A 22,378-nucleotide genomic window follows, 5' to 3' on the forward strand; every position below is an offset into this window, starting at 1 on the left:
CTTCAAGGGTCCAGCTAAAATCTGAAATCTGGATCCTCTCCAGAATAGTGTCCACTAAGAAGTGCACGGAGTGGCGCAAGGCATTGGTCTGCCAGAGAGCAAGCAAGCACAATCCGAATAATTTATGGCCAAGGCTCAAGAAGAAAGGACACAGAGATACAAAAGGCATCTGATAAAATACACATTTATTAGAAATTTTCAGCAGCATCATTTCCAGTTGCATTTTTCTCTAATCAAAGTAATTACAATCAGTACTCAAAATATGAGCAACGAAATATTTTGAGAACTGGAGAATAAAATAATCAGTAGTATATTTCATTCATTCATTCTCCCACCCTTCCATTCATTCATTCATTGTTTAACACATGTGCAATATTAGCACAGAGAACCAGGAATGCTACTTGCTATGGAAGATGTATATTCATGCCATGGTTCCTGTAGTAGAGAATACACCAACTACTCAAAAGAAGAGCTGGGATGTACAGTACATCCTGACACAAATGTACAGATTAAGGCAAAGACCCAAAAAAGGCTCAATAAGAATGTTTTCCCTTTCTATTCATTGTCAACGGAGGAAATAAATAGTCAATATAATAATATTTTGCACACAGAGGCAAACACCCAGCTTAACTGGCATCTGTTTGGCACCCCACTTTATGGAGAGACAGGTTTGGTTTTAATACGTCAGCTACAGAATTCCAGTGACTAAGGTACATGACACCTGAGATGCCAGGCAAGGGAGGAAGTTGATTTAAGGTCCATCAAGCAAGAGAGCTCATTCAATGAAATACAAACTCAGTGTGGGACATGAGGTGACAGATACAAAGGTTGACTTGGCTACAAGGAACACAGCACATTCAAAACACAGGTGGGGTTAGAAGACAGAGGCACAGAGAAGGATCTGTACCTTCTGTGTTGTCTGAAGCATCTACAGTCTATGTAGCCACCACTAGCCTCTATTAGTACACTTACTAACCAAGCTGACAGGTAATGTTGAACATTGATTATTGTTTTAAGTGCTGATGTGTAAAAATGGACCCATAAATGAAGCTTGGATGCCTTTCCTAGATTGCTCTAAAGGAATCATGAGTGGTACCTCTTCTTTAGGCATATCCAAAGCCCTAAGCCAACTCCTTTTCCCATCAGATCATCTAGTCTTCAGCTCAGCAACCCACTCAACAGGTACTTTCATTAGCAGATGCAAAGATGTGATAATCCTTCCAAAATTTACAGAAGTACAATATCTTCACAGCATCACCCTCAGACAGCATCAGTGCAAGATATACACAGTACCTTGTGACAATTGTAAAAATATGAAATGGCATGAGTAAAAAAGACACACACTTCCAACTATTGGCAAACAGAGAAAAATATATTTTTTAATAAAGTACTGAATGTTAACTTTTTTCATTTGTCCGTAAAAAATATATGTGCAAAAGTGAGTATCTAATCATTCCCTAGAGAACTGGTATGGCTATACATCAGAATCTTCTTTAACAAGATTTGCAGTGTCTTTAAATGTGTCTTCTGTTGCAGAGTAGCCTGGAGTTGGATTTCTTTTTGAAGTTTTAGTAGGGAGAGAAGGAGATGGAGGGGGAGCCACAGCCACATCTTCCTTTTGCTCGCTGTCCATCTACAACCACAAGAAGACATGAGTCAGTCATTTACTTCCACAGCACGGCCAGACACAGTGCTGTGAAAGGACCAACCTTTGCCAGTTTCCCGGAATAATCCCAATGTGAGCCAAAGCAGTGAGAGTCAAAATTACCTCTGCGTAGATTGGATTTTCGAAGTTCGTGGTCTGTTTGGGTTTTCGTTTAAAGATGTTCCATTTCGTACCCTAAATGCACAGAGGAGATGAAAGGCATTCAGTAATGGACTTTTCTGTTTTGTTTTCTTTGTGGATGTCTTTTCCCAGGTTTTTCAATTCTTATTGTGACTTAAGCAATATATTGTTCCGTTCCTCTTCTGGTCCCTGGACTAAGACCCTCTCAGCTGTTTTCATAGAACAATTTCAAAACCCTTCCTCAGTGTGAATGTGCAGCTTCTCAGTATGGACCTATGCCATCTAGAGGATTTGCCATGCAGCTAGTCAGGCACAGGGTATACAAAACACTAGGACACACAGAGGTTCCTAGAGCAGCTGAGAAGTCAAATTGTGTCTCTTATTTCCAAAACCATCTTGGCCAGAATATCCCCTTACTTCATCACATCCACCATCATCATCCTTGTCGTTATCATCATCACAAACAACTGACACAACAAAAACTGAGTGTTTGCTGGGTGTCAGAAATCTTTATGGTTCTGATTTCATCTCAACAATCCCTTGTATGACACAGGCTGAGTCACAGCAAGACAAATAGCCAAACTATGGCGCGCACGCACACACACACACACACACACACACACACACACACACACACACACAGTGGGTTGGCCCCACACTACTGAAAACGTGGTTAGAGTACTGGCCACCTCTTTGACAGGCTCCCCCGACTGGCATCTCAGGAAGCCCATATGTTTTACAAGATGGCGGTGAAATTTGGTACCAGTAGCACATGACTCTGGAAGAAAGGCACAACCATTCACCCAACCCACACAACTATTCCGTATGCCATAAAACAAGGGGAGGTGGAAGTCAAAGTGCTATGTTTGGAAATGTGAAGCCGAGAGGACAAGGCCAACACTCTTCACAGGCTTTGTCCCAGTCTGCAAGAGCTCCTTGGAGACTAAGCAATTGCTAACATGAGGAATGTGGTAGTCCTCATTTCCAAACCTCCTTAGGAGATCCCACGCAGGTCAATGTGACCTGTGGAAAATGACAAGACTGAGTAATAGGTATCTTCTGCATATTAACTAAGAAAGCTAGACTTGGGAGACTCCTTTGGACATGAATATCCTTGGTGAACTAACCAAGTGCCTAGTTAGTGTCCCCGGGGTCACAGATACAGGATCCCTGGACAGATGGGAGAGAACAGAACTTGGAGAGTCTCAGCCCGTGCTGAGGCAAGTGGAAGCACCAGTGGGCTGCAAAAATGGAGATGAAGAGCTGGGCTGCAATTGGGGAAGCCTGGTTCTCATCCTCAACAATCCCTCCATGTCCATCCTATTTCTGGAACCTGGGTTGAGGGGAGATGGAACAGCTTCTTGCCACGTTACCCCTCCTTACAGGCAGCACGACCTCTGATTAGAAGATGACTAGGATTTGGGATGGACTGGAAAGAAAATGATAAGAACGAAAAGTCTAGCACTGCCTCGGAGTAGAGTGAGACCTGGGGACTGAACATTTGACATTCAAGTAATCTGGAGTCCGTGGAAAACAAACCTCAATGTCTGCTTTTAAACGTAGCTCAAGGACAAAGAAGTCCCTGGGAAAACAGTGAACTAAAACTGCCTTTCTATGGTGTGTGTGTGTGTGTGTCTGTGTGTGTCTGTGTCTGTGTGTCTGTGTGCAAGAGGTAATTTTTTCTGAGTCACACTGAATTAGAGAAGATGCTACTGAACTTTTCTGAACAAGGATCAGGAACATTTAAATGTCCTCCACAGTGTTTTGTTTATATCAAGAAGCAATGTCATTTCCAATTTGCCCATAGTTCCCCTTGTGAGGGACATTGTTAAGGACTATAGTTCTCAGAGCTAAAAGAAGTGTCCTGAATCAAGCATGTAGACCTGGAATAGCTATGAGTGTGCTCAGTAAAGTTAGTAGTACATTATTCACTAATACAATTTATATGAAAGGTACTTGTTGAATTACAGTCCAAATATTCTATGAAATGCAAAGGCTGTACAATTAGGTGTATCTAGACTTAGAGGAAGGAGGAATAAGTAGTGCCACCTAATGGTAGACATTGGTAATAGTAAAGCCACAAATGCCAGCTGGAAACAGACCCTCCAGGGAAGGGTCTTTCATATGTACGCTCACTATGCAAGCTGTGTGAATGTCTCAAAATTTGATGTCCTTCTTCTGAAGATATATTAGATCTAGGATTCTGTTTTCCATTCTTTGTACACATCAACCTGGAAACTTCAAAGCTCTTTTCATGAGTCAATTCCGTTACCTGAACTTCATCAGCACCCGGGGAGGCTGGCTCTGGCTCTGGAACGATCTCAGAAGGATCTATGGGACTTCCGTAATTCTGGTTTTCCACATTTTCTGATACAGCCACCTGTGAGGATATTGATGGCCCCTATGCAGTTTTGAAAGAATAAATGATTAAATGACTCTTGAATACTTTTTCTGCCTTGTTCTCCATAGGCACAGCCAGGTGAGTGACCCTGGCAGCTATAAATACTACCCACTTCCCCCAAATAAAAACAATAACCACGAAGTCACCGAATATGTCAACCCTGGCAGTCAAGTACACTATCATGCTTTCTCATAATTCCTGCTGCAAGAAGACTCTTGATTCCCAAGATATTCCCGTCGCATACTGGCAACCAAGTGCTGAGTGGGAGCAGTTACACAAAGTCAGTGGACAGAGTAAGTATGGCTGGCCGTGGTGGCAAACACTATCAATTCCAGCAGAGGCAGACAAATGTCTGTGGGTTTGAGGCCAGCCAGGGCTACATGGTGAGACTGTGTCTCGAAAGATCAGTGGATAAATAAAATAATAAAATGAGTAATCTGAGGACTGCCTAAGAGGATGAATTTTTAAAAAAGACAGTTGGCAATATAATATACTCCATTTTCTTACATTTTACACCCACCATTCTGTTTCTTTTTAAACGTATGTGTATTTGTATATACTCATTTTATTTCATGTGAAAATGTCTTATCTATTCCAAGATGCACTATCGAGGAGCAGGCAAAAATTCAAATATTTTTGCCAGGCATGGTGGCACACGCCTTTAATCCCAGAACTGGGGGAGCAGAGGCAGGTGGATCCTAGTGAAGCCAGCCTCGTTCCAGGACAGCCACGGAGAAACCCTGTCTTGAAACACCCCCTCCCCAAAAGAAAAAAGCTGTTTTTGAAGGGAATGTTTCTATCCCCTCACATTAAAATATACCATATGCTGAGTCTGAAAGAAAGCTGGTCACTAGCCAACATGGAAGGCTATTTACTGTGGCTACTTAGACAGGAGGCTCAGGCCAAAAACTGGTGGGTCTAAAAGTGGCACCAGGCTGGTAGTCCAGACTAATGAAAAGCAGTGTGTCTAAACATCTATGTCTTCTCCCAGCTCCTCTTAAAAGTACAGAGTAACAAGCCTTCACCAAGCACTTGATCTCAGACCTCTGTACTCTTCAGAACAGGTCTTCTCACTACAGCCCCTCCAAGAGTGTGCTCGCGAACTCTCTCATTCATTCATTTCTGCCATATGTCCCTGCATCCATCATGGGGCCCTGTGTCTCCTGGATCTCTAATAGATTCATACCCCTTGCTCAGACTGGATGACTGCGAACAGTGAATCCCCCTTCCCACATGGCTGTGAAGCCTCATGTCTCTGCCATGACACGGGGCTCTGACTATGTGCAGGGCTGTAAACCCTGCAAATGGGTAGCTTCATGACTGTGGAGAGGGAAACTGAGGTACAGGCCACAGGGCTTCCTCCCATTAGGAGGGCAGGTTAGAGGCCTTGTGGAACATTCTGCAACACAGCAAGATTCAACAGCAACAATGGCTGAAAACAGGATGTGTGACATCTCACCTGAGCTGCCAGGGTGACCTTGGAAGTGCTGTCCTTGGCTGCGTAGGTCGGGTTTTCAAATACCACCGGCTGCTTCCCCACCTCCATGACGAAGTGTTCGTTCTGGTGGAGAGGAGAGAGAGAGGTCACACCCACTGACCTGCTTCAGACAGAAAGGTGTCTCCCTCAGACTGGATGCCCACCACACCAAGTCACCCAAAACATGAGAGCTTTTAGAGAAAGTGGCAGCAGGGACCCAGGGCTACATCACAAATACTCTTCCTATGGCTGAATTCTCTGTGGCCCTTTAATGTACGTAACTCACTGTAGTAAGCAGTGAAGCAAAGGGTGGGTGGGAGAAGATAGAGGAAAATAGGGTGGCCTGAGGAATATTGTTCTTTCAGGCAAGGTTGGGGATGGAGACGATGTGTCAGAAGTTAGTTTCCAGATTACAGAAAGCCCCTGCTGGGTCAAGGCTATGTTAGGATCATCACCGAGTGTGCCATCTGTTCCTTCTAAGAGGTAAGCACATCCCTATTCTACACACAAGGCCAGAAAGAATCAGAAAAGGTCAGCCCATGCCTATAAATGCATATTTAGAAGATGAGAGAGCCATAGTTTCCACCAACTCTGTGGTCTACAGAGGACAGACTTTGTTCTTCATTTTAATACCCCAAGATTAGTTTGATTCCTAAAAAGGGTTTCTTCCACAAGTTAGTATAGAGGAAAAACCTCAGATAATGCCATGGAAGCCTCACTCACCATTGCCATGGATCTATCAATAATTGTCTCTGGACCAAAAGGTGACACACTGATGTCCATGTTAACATCAACCCCTGATCTGAAAGTCACCCCGTTTCCATTTTCAGAGGGTTTGGCAAGGCTGCTTAAGCTAGAATGAACCAAAACAATGTGTTATGTCATTATTCCTGTTTTTTAATCTTTGTAATGATTACTTTCCTTCCATATTACCGAATCTTAACTGTGTCAGACACAGCACCTGAACATGTATGTCTACTTGAACCCATGAAAGCACATTCCCATATACAAAATCAGAACAAGAAATTGGGGTCACATGTAGAAAGTCAAGCCAACACACAGAAACTGACCTTGGCAGCTTGGGCAGAGCAGGTAAAAGGGAGCCAGTTTTTCTGTAGTGGAAAAAGCTAACCAGGACCAGAGCTCCAACAATGGTGATTATCAGGAATGTCAACAGCACAGCCATTGCTGCACAGAGGAGAAACAGAGAGTCAATATCACTACCATGACAAGGAAGGCTAAAGGGAATAGAGCCTCAGAGCTTTCAAAGACTGGGTCAAAAGGGGCGTGGACGGCTTACTTGTTCCTGGAGGGATGCCTCGCGAGAGCCCAACCTCACAGTATTCTCCATTGTATCCACTGGAACACCTGGAAGCAAAAGACCTCCTCCTTATCCTTGACTGAGATTTTGCGAGCACAGAGGCAGAGAGAGCTCTGCTCCAGTGAAGTGCCTGAGGAACCGGCAATGCAGCCTGCACCCCTAAGAGCACCGGTCTGACTCTGGAAATTCACTTATGGTGGAGAGGCGCCTGTAAGGGTCAGCCTCATGAAGCAAGCCCACTGGCTGTTTCTCTGCTCCATGCATTTCTTCCTTAGAGAGAAACAGCATTCTGTCCTCCAACAGCTTTCGAGAAAGCGACTGTTCCTCTTGTTCTGTGATGAAGGTTTCCAACACGCTTCTTCACTCCAGACTTTGACTCCAGAGTCTGCCTGTCATAATCCTTGTATTGAGACATCTATCTTTCCTGACAGCTGCTCTGCCATACTCCTAAGCCGTCATCCCAGGTGAGGTGGGAGGTGGCATGTGGAGACACGCCACTTTCTGTCTCCTGACTCTTCCATACGACTGGGCCATTCCCAAGAAGTGTTAGAACTGCGGTGTCTCTGAGAAATGCATTTGAGCCAGATCCTCAGCTGAGGCTTACTTATGCCAGGCATGGTTTGGGAGGTATTGCCTCACCTTCTACAGACTCCCCCAAAGAGGGAGGACAAACTGGTCAGATTAAGAGCTCAGTTTCCCTAGGAGAGCCAAAGCCTACAGCTGGGACCTCAAGAGTCAGACTTACTTGCATTTGGGGAGGTCATTCTCCTCAAAATAGCAACTTCCTCCGTGCATGCACCTGCATGGGGGAGGCATGGTGATGGGAAGTTCGCTGGCTGCAGAAAGGAAAAGCCATGCATGGGTTAGTCAGCCACTCACAGCAGAGCACTGCACCATGCAAAACCTATCCAGGACTTGGGGGGGGAGGGGTCAGGCTAGTTGACAAGTCTCCCTGCAAAGCTGCCACCTGCTCCCTAAGGCAAATGAAAGTGCCAGGTTCCTGGGGGAGTGATATACACCCGTACATAGAAACTGCAGAATCCTTTCCTCCTCTAAACAGTGAGGAGATGCTAAACCCAGAACATAAATTGTGTCACCTGAAATTCCCCAGATTCTCTTCTGGGAACCATTAAAGCCAAGAGTTTAATTTAGACACAGCTTGAAACTGCAACCCAAGACTCCAGAGCATCAGCAGAGAATCAGGCAAGAGGCAGACACACAGATACAGAGAGATGCATAAGCACCTAGGGGACAGCTAGCAAGGGATCTCTTGACTTGATAAGGAACCCACCTCAGGATTATTGCTCCTGGTTCGCCCCCAGCATACTCCCTGGATGAGTATTTATCATACACATGTTTTATTTGAGGAGTTTGTCTCCTCTCTGAGCTCTGTGGGCCACCCTTGTGCCTCTTCCTGTCCTGGTCCACTTTTCTCCATTATCCTTTAACCATCTGTCCTGTTACATATTCATACGTTTCTTGTTTATTGTCCTACTAGCAAATTAGCTCAGGGAGAGAAGGGACTTGTCTGTCTCACTCACTTCTGTTATCTCTGGTACTTTCAATCACACTTAGTACAGCGCACACATTCCATAAACACATTCCAATATGTTAATTAACAATATACCACATCAAGGACTTGTATACAATGACTGTTATTAATGGGCTTACTTTGGATAAAGCTCTTAAATGAGAATCTTACAGAGTGTTTGTGTTGTTGGCTTGCATGTATTGTCTGTGAGAGCTCCCTCAGAGGCCAGAACAAATTGTCAGATCCCCTGGAACTGGAGTCACAGACGGTTGTGAGTCGCTATGTGGGAACTGGGGATTGAACTTGGGGCCTCTGAAAAAGCAGCCAGTGCTCTAAACCACTAACCCGTCTCTCCAGCCTCAAAATAGCAGAATCTTATCACTGGGGTGAGTACACAAGGCAGGAGAAGAGAGGCGAACAAAAGAGGTATTTCCACCCTCAGTACTTTCTCCAAATGAGATAATGAATCCTGTTGAACTGCCTGCTCCCCCAGTGGTAGGATCAGTTTATCCCCCCCCCCCCCAGGAAGCTCCCCCAGGCTGTAAGGTAGGCTGCAGGGTGAACTGCAGGATGACTTTCTGATTGCTTATTAAGCAGAGGACATTGGTTAGAGACAGTAGTTATCCCAGTGACTTATTGACTATTTAGACTAGCCACTGATAAATGGCTCACCCCCAGCACTGCAGGAGAATCAAACCACCTCTGCCTTGTTCTGGACATCATTTCTCAGCTTTCAAAACTCAGTCCTTTGGTAGCTCAAATTGTGAAAGGGGCATGTAAGAAAAGCAGGAGGATCCTCCAGCCACCTGCCCCCTATGCTGGCTCCCCTACTCCTCAGGAAATGGTTTTCTTCCTTGAGCAAATTCTAGAACAAAGGGAGTCTACTGCAGGGAGAAAGAAGGGTGAAAGGAGGAAGAACATCTTTATAACATAAATGGCAACATGACGGCCCTCAGAGCCTCACGCAGCTCTTCTCCTGTTTCCCTTAGCCTCTTTCCCAGCTACTGACTTGAATCTGCCAAGGTCACAAATATAGGATCCCCTGGGCTGCTCAGGGACCCAAGGCTTCCCAGGCAGTGACTATCCTCACCTGCATCACATGCAACAGTGCTGCCACTTAGGAAGCTGGAACCTTGGGGACAGGCACAGCTGTACCCGCCTGGTCTCAGCAAGCAGAGGTGGCTACAGACTTGCTTGCACGGGTTGGATACTGGAAAGTAGATGAGAACAGAGTTAGGCCCTGACAGGAGGCTGAGTACCCCAACCAAAGTGTGCCTAGGAACTGGTGGGGCTCTGTGTGGCATTGGCAGAGCACAAACAGCACCCCAACACTTCTAGGTCACATGTTACCTGGATCCCCACACTGCCACCTGTGCCACCCCAAAGTGGCTCAATATTCCCGTCTGATTTCTTTGCTATTCACAGTCTCTGTCATTGCTACTCATCTCTGCTGTTGGAAGGTGAGAATCTTCTTGGTTCATGCCTAAACTTAACATCTACTAGTGCTAAGTAATTTTGAATGGCTCATGTGATGTTTGTAAATCTGTGTAAATTCAGATTCTGCTTCAGGAGTTCGGGGTGTGGGGAGTCTAAGTAGGCATCCCATTGCTGACCAATCCCATCTGATGTCATCAGTCCTCAGTCTGCACTGAGAAGTAAGGACTGACTGGGGAACAGGTTTCACATTTCCCTGAACCACCAGAACCCATACTAAGTGAAAACTTCAAATACCCACAAGTCGGGTGCCGCAAGCCATATTTATTAAGGTCTGCCAGTCTGATACATGCTGAAATTTGAAGACTGTTGGTCCAGAGTGAATGCCAATCTAGCACATTTGGGATGAAGCAGAAATCCCAAGCCTTCATCTCAAGTCAGCATTTCCCCAAATGGGACCCAGAGCTTCAGCTGACTGAAAGACAGTCCCCAGACTCTGTTTTTCTTTGAGCCAGGTCACCAGGTCACTTAAGACACAGTCTATTACATTGAGTATTCAAGTGACAAGCTAGGAAAAACACATAAAAGCCATTCAAGGATACTACTTCCTAGAACACACATTCACCACCAGTGTAAGTTCCTGGGAATCTCAGCTCTGAGCTGTAATTCCCTGAGGCTAACACAGGATCTCAGAACTGTCCTTGGTTCAGAAATGCAGATTAGATAAAAATGACTTATCCAAACCTATAACAGAATTCAGCCAGAGCCAAGATACAGACCACTAAACCAAATGAGGAAAAAAAACCTGAGCTTTGGATTAGGTAGAATTAAGCTAAATTAAGTAGCAGATACCAGGTTATCGAAAAAAAGAACCAAGCGCCAGATAACTTGGTAAAGGCTAATTTCTTTCCTCATCAAAAAAATATCCTTTCATTTTCTCCACACAATGTTGAGATATTATCACAGATAACCCTAGAAAGTGGAACTGAATGGTACAAAAATAAGAAGGGGGTATCTACAAGATTAAGTATCTGGTTTTGCCATTTTAAGAATGGAAATGATTTCTGGCATTCATGAGACAGAGCCACTGGGTGATTTCTCAAAGCACGGGTCTGTTGTCTGCTAGACTCTGTGACCTAAAAGTCTATCTCCCTAATGCCAAACAAGGACTGACTGAAACATTTCTAATAGTTTTTCTCTGTTCATTCAGCCTATGATGCTTTCTTTCTGGATTCAAAATGTTTAAAGCACCTATGCATACCCCATCATGGCCGTCATCATCCACTAACACTATAGCCACCCTTCCAAAACAAGGCGTCCAGCTCATCATCTCATTCCAACCTTGCTTATTACCTGACTGATTGTATCTCAGTTGATGAAAGATTCGAACTTGAGTGAGCCAAGGGTTCACCACCAGCACTTTCTCTCTATTTCCTTTCCCAAATTTATTTGTTCTCCACACTTCTCCCTTTTCCTTAGCTACCCAGTATAGCTGGTCTTCAAAGATGTCCAGGCTGAACGGCTTCATTGCTGTTTACCAACAGTGGAAAAAGAAATCAGAGTTCGTGAGACAATCCCCAGCACGACTGTGACTGCTGTCATTTGGACTGAAGCGATAGCTAGCATGTTTGGGCAGATAAATTGGGTTATTATAAATGGTCTGACTTTAGAGTTGCTGGTTTTATTCCATTTTTCAAAAGAATGTGACCCTCCTTGCCTCCCACTTTGAATATGAGACAAACCTGGCCAGCTAGGGGAAATGCGCTGGGTTGATATAGTTCTGTCTAGATTTTGGATGATAAAACAAAACACTCCTTTCCTTCTACATGTTTCTAGTTGAATACAAGAACAGGCTAGCACGTGGAAATACATAGGTCTAGAAGCAATTGGATGTAGACTGCTAAGGTCACATGTGACTTAACAAGTGGAAGGCAAAAATGTCAGCGGGACCTAAGAGAAACCTTAGTTCTTTCATCATCTGATCCTGGTACTTAAAATTACAATAAGGATTATTATTGTTATGAATTCATTTGAATTTAATATAGCAGCTGGGAATTGATGGGAACAAATCTGAGGAATTACACACAGGCACACAGAAAATGTTAGACAATTATAAATACATGAATTCTGGCTCATTCCTAACCTTCATTTATGATGAGTCTCCTGTCGGTCCCATCATATTTTATGGTTTCAATAACATCTTCTTTGGAGTCACTCCAATAGATCCGGTCATCATTCAGATAATCTATGGAAAGGCCATTTGGCCAGCCAAGGTCCTGAGAAACCAGAACGCTGCGATGCTCCCCGTTCATCCAGGCAGACTCAATTTTAGGCTGTTTCCCCTGGTCAGTCCAGAACATCAGCCTGTAACAGAATATTTCCTGGTTGAAGCATCTCATCTAGTGGCACTTCCTTCATACTGTGGCATAGGAGATGTTACCAACATGCAATCAACACTTTTCCGGAGTGTGACTGCTTCTACAAAGATGTCTCTTCACTTCCAACGTATGTTACCCATAAGACACAAAATATGATGCTGAGATCAAGTCCACATTGGGAGTTAGATCTTCTCAGGGAAGTACATTTTAAACTGAATGTCTAGGGACCATGATTTCACATGTAGAAGACACCAGAATCAAAGTATTAACTCATAGTGTTTCGTATACAAAGACAGGACACTGGTCCTGTCTAAACAGGAAAAGGACTTTGGTCTACTCAAAATAAGGAAGAATTTAGATGCCAGTACATGAATGTTAAGCATCCACTTAAATGTCAAAAATCAAGAGGAAAAGACTAAATTAGGTTCTTGTGGTGAGGTCAACTACCAAATGGAGTATTTCTACAAATAATCAATATATATATGTATAAACACGTCTTTTATGGCTAATGTAATACAACCAAATTACCATCTGAATTTCAATACTTTTTAATGTATCCAAATAAAAGCCAAGAAAGGGATTCGTGTAAGCAGACAGATTCCCATGTGGAATTTCACCATTAGAAACGATATATTGACTAAATCATCCCTTCAAATACTTACCCTAGCTTAGGGTTCACAGCAATGGCAGCTGGCTGATCCAACTGGGTGGTGATCAGCCACTTCCGGTACCTTCCATCAAGGGTAGCCACCTCAATCCGTTGGCTCTTGGCATCTGACCAATAAATATGCCTGAATGTAGAGGGACAGAGTTAGTTAAACAATAGAAAACCCTGGCCACGCATTTGAAAAGAAACATGAATATGAGAAAATTAAGTCTGCGAGTTCTGGCCAGTGTGACAAATACTCGGACGCCTGCAAATTACTCAGATACTGTATCTGTTGTGCCTGTAGTGGATGTATCAGATGGATTGGCCTCACATCGATTTTTTGAGTTACAGGCAGATTAAGGCATGTGCCTTTTAATTCTTACTGCCCATGAGTCTCTTCCCCTTTGGCAAAAAGCCCAACTGTAATCAAGAAGAACTGAGCACCACCATTTCAAAGTAACAAACTCAGCAAAGCTAGCCTGGCCCTATTTCCACGTCTAAAGCACGAGAGAAGTGCTGCGGCCTCTTAATTCCCTCATCCACTGAGGCTCAGAGAGAGGTCAAACTTGAGATGAGAGAAGTGCACTGCTCCCACTCCTTTACGGAGGTGAGTTAACATCTAGGTTTCTGTAATGGTTCTCAGAGGCCCTGCTTCCTGAAGGAGAACGCTGAGGTTGAGTCTCCTGTTAGCCTGCAGGCACGTTAGGGACCCAGTTAACTTCTCTGGAGAAGCTCGAGTCTCCAGTGACAAGATGGTTGAGAGGGAAAATGAATTTGTACTTCCAATGACTCCATTCTCCAGGAGGGTGGGGAGCCACTGAGACTTCCCACTTCATCTTCAAGGTTAAGATTCTCTCTCCCACCAGTGTTCTGCCAGTGCAAGCCTCCGCTGGAGGAAAGGGTTATTGGCAACACTTCCACACCAGGCTGGATATCAGGTATCCATGAGCAAGATTCTGCACAAGTTTCTGAGTTAGAGATCATCCAACCTGAGCCAGAAGGTTCTAGATGGTCCAACAGAATAGAACAAGGATAAAACTCTATAACTTTGATGCCAGTTGGTACCAGCTAGCTTGGATACTAAAAACTGAGCCTTGTTCCTTTTCCCAAATAATTACCAGAGGGAAATGTTTAATCTCCAGTGATACTCTTGGAGAATTTCCCCAGTGAACAACACCACCATACTCAAAGTTAGTCTCGAAACACAGAACTCTGACATGTAACACAGAATCTGGACCTGGGTGCTTTCCCAAACCCTTCTGTGGCACACACTGAATATAGAAAAGGACAATGTTTGTACTGCACGAAGAGGCAAGCAGAGGTGATTGCTGTGGCTAGGGCAGACCCAGGCATAGTGGAGCTGTGCTAGCTGCTGACTTCACCAGTATAACCATGGTGAACTGAAACCAGAACCACCTCACAAAAATGAAACGAGCAAGAGAGATGTCATGTTTACCTTCCAATCCAGTCCACGGCTAATCCATCCGGCTGCATTACATATTTCAGGCCCAGGTCAACTGCACGCACGGGATTATTGCTACCAGATTCAAAGTCAGGAATGTAGGCACGTTTGATAGCACCAAATTCAGAGCCCTGTCCCAGCACAGTGTAATACACAACACCTGAAGAGGAGTGCACAGTAAGAGTGTATCTTGGGTCTAGTGAGTCATTTACTGATCTCTCTGCCTCATTTCCATAACATAACGAATTCCCTTACATCAAACCTCAATACACATTATCCATGCACTACTGACAAGAAAGGCTCAACTTATAACTTGGTGTGGCCTTTTCCCCTCTACAAGACATGGTCCTGCTATGTAGTGGTTCAGAGAACCTTTGGCTTGTAATTCTCCTGGCCCCTCCCCTAAGCACTGAGGTTAATCTGATTACACACAGATTAAAACTGAATTTTAGAGTATATTGGCATACGCTTCTTCCCCAAACAAGTATCATTCTTGAAAAAAACATAGTTGGAAAGAAAAACAATTCATTACATACATAAATGTGAAAATACAGTAATACATTTACATTGGGATCATTAGTAGATCATAAACATTTCACATGTATTGTCAAATTCACCCTTCAAAAAAGTCTCTCAAGTAAATAACAGTAAGATTACTACTTCTACTTTACAGTTAAAAAATTGATTTTAATAATTGTGACAGTTGTTTGATGTCATAACTCTAGGAAATGGAGCATAAGGATAGAAAATGAATTTGTGATCATAGAAGACCGTGCTCATCGACAGGCATCGTTCACTTTTTCTTATATTAAACTAATCTCTTGTAGTGCCCACTACATATAGTTCTGTAGTAGACATCAGGCTAGAAGCTGGGAACACAGAGAGGAGGAGTTAGGTTCAATCTCCAAAGGGCACACAACTAGAAGGTTAGAGAACATCAGATGGACAGCTAGGTACCAAAGGCAATGTAGCATGTGTCTAGAAAGCATCTATAAAATGCTATCACCTCATGGTGGGCACTTGTGGGACTCTGCCAGAATGTCACACTGGTGACATTGGTGCTCAGAAGTTTGCCACTATGCTATGGTAGAAAAGAAGGGTAGAGCAGGGCGGCAGTGGTACACATCTTTAATCCCAAAACTCGGGAGGCAGAGCCAGGCAGATCTCTGTGAGTTCGAGGCCAGCCTGGGATGTAGAGCGAGCTACAGGACAGTTACCAAAGCTACACAGAGAAACCCTGTCTCAAAAAAACAAAAAATAAAACAAAAAAGAAGGGTAGCTTTGTGAGCAAAAGACAAGGGGATATTAAAATACAAGGAGATATGAGGAGAAGTTTCAGTGGGAAATAAGGGAAAGCTGACAGGGACCCAAGTCCCCAGTGAAAACCTAGGGATGTGCTGAATGGGTGCTCCCACTTCCTTCTAGGCGAGAAAACTCCACCTGGTTCAAAAGGAAATACACAGTTTCCACAAATTCACCATGTAAACACCAGGAAAAGTCTTCGCAATGACCAGTGTGTAGCTTTTCTACTCACTGAGGTCCATGCCTTCGGGGTCCCAGTCATAGTCAAGCGTCTGGATATGTTCTTCTTCTTCCAGATACTCAGAGAACTTCTCAGATGAGATGTTGTACTTCCGGATGCGAACATTCTCAGGCAGGAGCAACAGAGGAGGGTTTTCTGTAAACAAACAAAGGGCTGCTTTTCTCTCCCATTCCACTTACACTTTTAAGAAGCAGGTATGAAATGCACTATGGGTATTTCCGTTGGAGGCAGGGAGGAAACGGAGGAGAAGAAGAGGGAGAGGGAGAAGATAGTTTTAGAGAAATTTGACCAAATAAAGCTGACTACCCTGCAAGTCTACAAGTCTACAAGTCTAAATCTCCAGCTGTGAGCATCAGTTTCTTCCTTCCTTCCTTCCTTCCTTCCTTCCTTCCTTCCTTCCTTCCTCCCTCCCTCCCTCCCTCCCTCCCTCCCTCCCTCCCTCCCTCCTCCTCCTTCTTCTTCTTCTTCTTCTTCTTCTTCTTCTTCTTCTTCTTCTCTCTCTCTCTCTCTCTCTCTCTCTCTCTCTCTCTCTCTCTCTTTCTTTCTTTCTTTCGCCACCAAGGGCAGTTTACACAAGACTAAGACCACTACAAAGAGTTCTCATTTTTACTGCACATCTATTCCTCACCCACTGACAAGAGTGCAGACATCCAGCCTCACAGAAAACATACAGTATTCACAGCCTAGAGCTTCCTGGGGAGCTATCAGCCCTCACTCTTGACTGACAGGTTTTGTGATTCTCTTAACAGGTAATCATCCCCATAGCCCAATTTAACTGCCAGCTAATGAGAAACAAGCCAGCTTGTTCTTGAATTTTCAGGGTTTTTTCCTAAAGCCTAAAGTAGCTCTTTCAACGGTGACTCATCCCAAAATACTTCTCTAGAATTTTAAAATTGCAAAATGTCAATCAAATGTGATTTTAAGTGACTTTCAAAAGTTCGTTTTATATATCTCCTCAGACTTGACATTATGTTTTATATGAATATTCTAATTTATTTCGGCTACCCCCTTAGTGAAAAGATTTAAACATTTTCAAATGTGCTGCTTAATTGCAGGACTAGCTGTTCAAACGCCTTACCCCTGGTTTCTATTCACTCTAACTGGAGGACAGTCAAATGTGCACCTTAAGCCCTCAACTTATACTATGCATTGGATAAAGTTTCTGGCCAGAAACTATCTTCTCAATGAGTTTCTTAAACTCTAGCACCAATTTCAAATCCTAAATAAGGCCATATACTCCTTAACTGGGAAAGGTCGATTTAGATCAGATCTCTGAAATTTGGAACATAATGCTTCTGACTCATATTGGTCATTTCAGCTAGTATTTATACAGTTCTTTCTTTAACTGGGTTCTTAGATATAGGCATTAACCTAAAATGTAAAACCAATGATTGATGTTCTGAATGCACTATCCTTTCTCTCTGTGACCAGCAGTTCATGAACAATAACAAAGAAATATGTCAGTACAGTGCCCCAGATGCACCCCACTTGTGTGTGTTTTGGCTCGCCTTGGATTTTGTGGATTCAAATCACTGGACCAGGAGCCAAGGTTTCATCAATTTGTTGTATCCTGCTACAATCTTCTGTTGTTTGTGTCTCTTACAGACTAACATCTGTTCCATATTAGAAGCTTTTATCCAGGTATAGAAGAGGTTAAATTCAGAATGATAACTAATCTGTCTTTTAATTTTGCACATTTGTTAGATTTTTTTAAGCTAGTAGGAAAGAGAGAAGAGGTAGGTAGTAAGAAAGAAGTTGTGGAGACTATAAGAAGTAGAAGTTCATTGCCTAGTACATCATACTCTTCAATATTTATGTCCCCCGGAAGTGACTTGTTCCAAACGCGAACCCATCGTACCGTTAGCTGCACACCGTTCTCCGTAATGGCTACTCATAGACTTGAAGCCATCCACACAGAAACACTCATAACTTCCCTTGCTATTTCGACAGCTCTGGGGGCAGATGCCAAACTGCTCACATTCATTGATGTCTGCAGGCAAAATAAAAACCAAGTATGCAACCCATTCAGCATTGGAACTCACAAGCAAAGCAGACTAAGAAGAGTACACATAAAAACAAGCAATGAAACCAGAATATGTTGATGACACATTCCACAATAAAAATCAAACTTCAGTGGACTGCTATTGACCCTAAAGCCCCTAAGCTGGTCAAAAATGGACAGAGGGTTATTTTAACTAAAGCAGCATAACTTCATACAATGGTAGGCATCTGTTTTCTTGCAAACAACATCTAACATTTGGCATTGCTTCCCTTCTGATAACTAAACAGCTCAGGAAGAGTCACTGAGTTGCTTTAGTAACCAATAGAATTCCTTAAATCATCTCTGAAGGGCTATAGGTATAGCTTTGTGGCAGGTGGCTTCTCTAGTATACATGATGTCCTAGGTTCAACTTCTAGTACTGCCTAAAACTGAATGAGACACAGTAGTAAGTGATAAAAGACACCTCTAATCATACTCTTCACTGACAACCTTCTGAGCCCATGTCACAGAACTCATTTATGACTTGCCTAAGTGGTTATATGACAGATATGTGGGTTGTGACTTAGGACAAAGCTTTACTTAACGGACTGGTATAATGAGCAGTCATCACCACCAAGACCTTCATTATTTGACACTGTGAGTACCTGAGTGAGGAAACCTCATTAAGGAAATTATATAGTAGTTTAATAAAAATATAATAGATGGAGAATATAAAAAATGTAAATTTCTCTAGGTAACAATGGAAGGAAAAACATTCTACCTTGGCATGAATTTTTGTCCAAAGTACTAGATTTAAACCCAGGACTACAGGAGCAGACAAATCCTCCGTTGCTTAACTGGGTACAGTTCTGTTCACATATGTTTTCAGCACAAGTTCTGTTTTCTCCTAGATCTGAAAACAAAATCTCAGCATTACAAGTGAAGGGTACAAACCAGATCAACCACAAACACAGACATATAACCAACCATACAGCATCTTCAGATGACCCCTTTCCAGAAGCCCTGAAATTAGACTGGATCTTTGTTCTGTAAATGGTCTGGATGCTATCTACACACATGTGTAGGTGGTTCTGAAGGCCGTTTTCCATCATATACAGCACTACGAGGCTCAACCTTGGAGTATCCAGGGATTCCACAGCTACCATCAAATGCTCTTGTTCATTCATCTTATGTAAGTAGGTAGATAGATGGTAGATTCACACATGTGCACAAATACACGCACATAAGCATGCATGCACACACACACACACACACACACAGATACAGGCTAGTAGAAAATTATAAATATGAGTATAATTTTTATAATTATTGACCTGTTAATTGCAAGGATGTTTATCAGGGTATAGTAAAATGCATAGCCATATTATACACTTTTCATATACAAAATGCTTATAATAAAGACTGAATCTGAGCTTTCAAGAACCATACATTTCTAAATAAGTTCATTCAGGATTCCTATTCTATTTTTTTTTAGACAGTTTAGCGTTTGTGTTAGGAATTTGTTTAGTTCATATTTAGAGCCTTAAATTAGTATATATAAGGGAAGTTGTATAATATACACAGACCTTAAACTACTTTAACAATACTCCTGCTTGGCTGTCATTGTAGCTTAGTGATAAAGAATTTATCTAGGCCGTGGGTGGGCTTTGTCACCAGCAACACATAAAATAATCAATAAAAATGACATAGTCATACCTTTTTACTCAGTTATTCTATTAATGAATAAAATAAGGGGAAATATATACACTAAGATTTGTGTTTATGGATTATAACACTGATGTGTAAAAAATATTGAATATAATTATCTTTTCAACAATAAGGAAGAAATAAGACATACTGTATTGTCTAAGTTACCACTGATGCATCATTAATGTTATGGAAAATGATAACTTGTAGTATGACATGTTGTAATTTGTAAGATATACTTCATTTTGAGAAACATCAAAATATAAAAAGAAGCATACATCTCATGAGTTTTGATTATTTTTATGATGGGTTGTTAGTAAGAGTGAAAGCTTCAACTGATACTTTGCCATGGGAAGTATCTAAAAATAAGTGGAGAAAAGATAGTAATGTTGTTTAAACATCAAAAGGAACATCTAGTCATCACCTTAATCCATGGACCAGTGTCATTAGGGCTGGGTATGCAGCTCAGTACCAGAACAGTTGCCTAGCAACCAGTTTCTACAAGCAGAAGCATATGGCTATCTGTTTACAAGACAGTCTCTCCAGTCTCCAGTTTATGAAAAAGGAATAAAAACACAGAAATAACAAGTCACTCTACCTTTATGATCACAGAAATTGTATCTGCGACCTGACATCTCCTTTATAACTAAATGGTGCTAGGTTCAGGTCTTTCCATGCCTGGAAATGTGGTGACTGAGTAGGTTTTGGGTGCTTCAAGCACACGCACACTCAAGTGAGGCATGTGTCAAGCCATGATTTCACTCTGCATTTCAAAACATAGTAATGCACATCTTAAATGTTTAAAATCCTATCTTGATCGGGGATGTAGGGCCTAAGAACTTCCATTATAAATAATTCTACACCTAGCCAGGCATAGTGGTACATGCTTTTCTTTAATCCCAGGACAGTGAAGGCAGAGGCAGGCAGCTCAAAACATAGAAAGACAGTGGAAGTAGCAGTTTCATTTAGATAAGATTCTTGAGTTGGGTGGTGGTGACGCACACCTTTAATCCCAGCACTTGGGAGGCAGAGGCAGTCGGATCTCTGAGTTCAAGGTCAGCGTGGTCTACATAGTGAGAGTTCCAGGATAGCCAGAGCTACATAGTGAGACCCTATCTTGAAATACAATAAAAAAAGAAAGAAAGAAAAAAAGAATGTTATACCTGTGTTAAATGAATAGCAGATATCTGAATTCTATATCACATCCACTTATTATCTGCAAAGTTAGTGCCATGCCACTTATTTCCTCTAAGCAAACCTACTTTCAATGAAATTCCAAGCCACAGTTAGCCCAAGTCAAACTTGGAAATTTGCTAGTCTCCTGAAGCTGTTTACATGGAGCTAACTAACATGGACAATCTCAGATTTTCAGGATTTAAAGAGCTCCTTCAGAGACCACTGGGATGTCCCAGAGGGTAAAATCTTGCCATGTAAGCCTGGTAGCCTGAGTTCCATCCCTGGAACCTATGGAAGATGAAAGGAGAGAACCAACCACCACAAAATTGTACTCTAGCCTATACATAGAGGCCTACACACATAGGGGAGACACACTGGCATGCACGGGCACACACACACAATAGCTAATTAACTGATTGATCAGTTAAGGACACCAAGGCTTAAAGAGGTCAGACTGTGCTGGGCACAGCAGGTGCCACAGGGCATCAGAGACCTCACTCCTTCCCTAGAGTTCCATAGATGCTTCTTTCTGCTTTGTTACTCTTTTGGTTCACCAGCAAATGACAAACTTCTTGAGCATCAGTATGGAGGTAGACAATAGCAGCTGCCAATGGGGCAGTAACAATTAGATTATTTATTTTATGTATGTGTGTGACACACACACACACACACACACACACACACACACACATACACACACACACACACACACACAAAGATATGATGGGAAAACAAAGATATGGACTACTAATATGTTCTCAACAGTTCAAAATGAACCAAATCCATCCCTTGATTATGTTATCTCTTCCAGACCAAAGTCTGCTTTAAAATAAAAAGAACCATGCTATAATCCCAGCACTCAGAGGTAAAGGCAGGAGAATCAGAAGTTGCAGGTGACTCTTAACTACAAAGTGTGTTTAAGGCCCATCTAAGCCACTTGAGAGTGTATCTAGTTATTTTACTATAATGAAATATAAAACTAAATGTTTACTTACTGCAACCAATTTCATCAGAGAGGTCACCACAATCATCAACATTGTCACACACATAGTGCTCTGAAACGCAGTGTCCATTGGTACACTTATATTCGGTTTCTGTGCAAGGTTTATGGGTCGGATTTTTACCTACAATGTAAGAACAAGTTAAAGTCAAACTTCTTCATTGAAACAAAATGCTTCACTTCCTCCACTCACAAATAAATGTATGTTTCTCTTGCAGCTAGATTAAAACTAAATGACTAGTTCAAGGCAATAGTCTGTGAATTAGAAGTAATATATGTCATCCCTGAACTAAAGCAGTTTTAAAAGCCCATGTGCCTTCACATTGTCTCATATGCTGGAGCTGGAGCTTAGCAGTCAAGTATGTCAGGTGGCTAGCTCCAAGCTGGGGAAGGCTGTGCAAGCCATGCTATCATTTACACAAAGGAGAAAGAAACCTTTGTTGGAGATCTGTTGGTTGCAGCAACACCAATTACTCTGAGTGATATGTAGTGATGAGAGAAGTAGAATCTTTCCAAATCAAAGCCTGAAAAC

At 42.5% G+C, this 22,378-nt stretch overlaps 1 protein-coding gene across 1 annotated transcript in view; it reads right to left on the reverse strand.

Moving 5' to 3' along the window:
- Positions 1-233: 233 nt before the first annotated feature.
- Lrp2 (LDL receptor related protein 2) overlaps positions 234-22,378 on the reverse strand; it is a 148,855-nt gene continuing 126,710 nt past the window's right edge. Inside the window, exons 63-79 of the mRNA XM_036183041.1 lie at positions 21,842-21,970; positions 18,745-18,876; positions 17,841-17,972; positions 15,974-16,117; positions 14,434-14,599; positions 12,991-13,119; positions 12,094-12,314; positions 11,304-11,480; positions 9,607-9,726; positions 7,731-7,821; positions 6,965-7,032; positions 6,735-6,852; positions 6,388-6,517; positions 5,647-5,748; positions 4,059-4,187; positions 1,769-1,840; positions 234-1,633 (exon numbers count right to left, since the gene is read on the reverse strand). Of these exons, the coding sequence (XP_036038934.1) occupies positions 1,475-1,633; positions 1,769-1,840; positions 4,059-4,187; positions 5,647-5,748; positions 6,388-6,517; positions 6,735-6,852; positions 6,965-7,032; positions 7,731-7,821; positions 9,607-9,726; positions 11,304-11,480; positions 12,094-12,314; positions 12,991-13,119; positions 14,434-14,599; positions 15,974-16,117; positions 17,841-17,972; positions 18,745-18,876; positions 21,842-21,970 (2,219 nt within the window). The 3' untranslated portion in view covers positions 234-1,474. The remainder of the gene's footprint in view (positions 1,634-1,768; positions 1,841-4,058; positions 4,188-5,646; positions 5,749-6,387; positions 6,518-6,734; positions 6,853-6,964; positions 7,033-7,730; positions 7,822-9,606; positions 9,727-11,303; positions 11,481-12,093; positions 12,315-12,990; positions 13,120-14,433; positions 14,600-15,973; positions 16,118-17,840; positions 17,973-18,744; positions 18,877-21,841; positions 21,971-22,378) is intronic.

This window comes from Onychomys torridus, chromosome 4 (assembly GCF_903995425.1).
Source record: "Onychomys torridus chromosome 4, mOncTor1.1, whole genome shotgun sequence".
In the NCBI taxonomy this organism is placed as follows: Eukaryota; Metazoa; Chordata; class Mammalia; order Rodentia; family Cricetidae; genus Onychomys; species Onychomys torridus.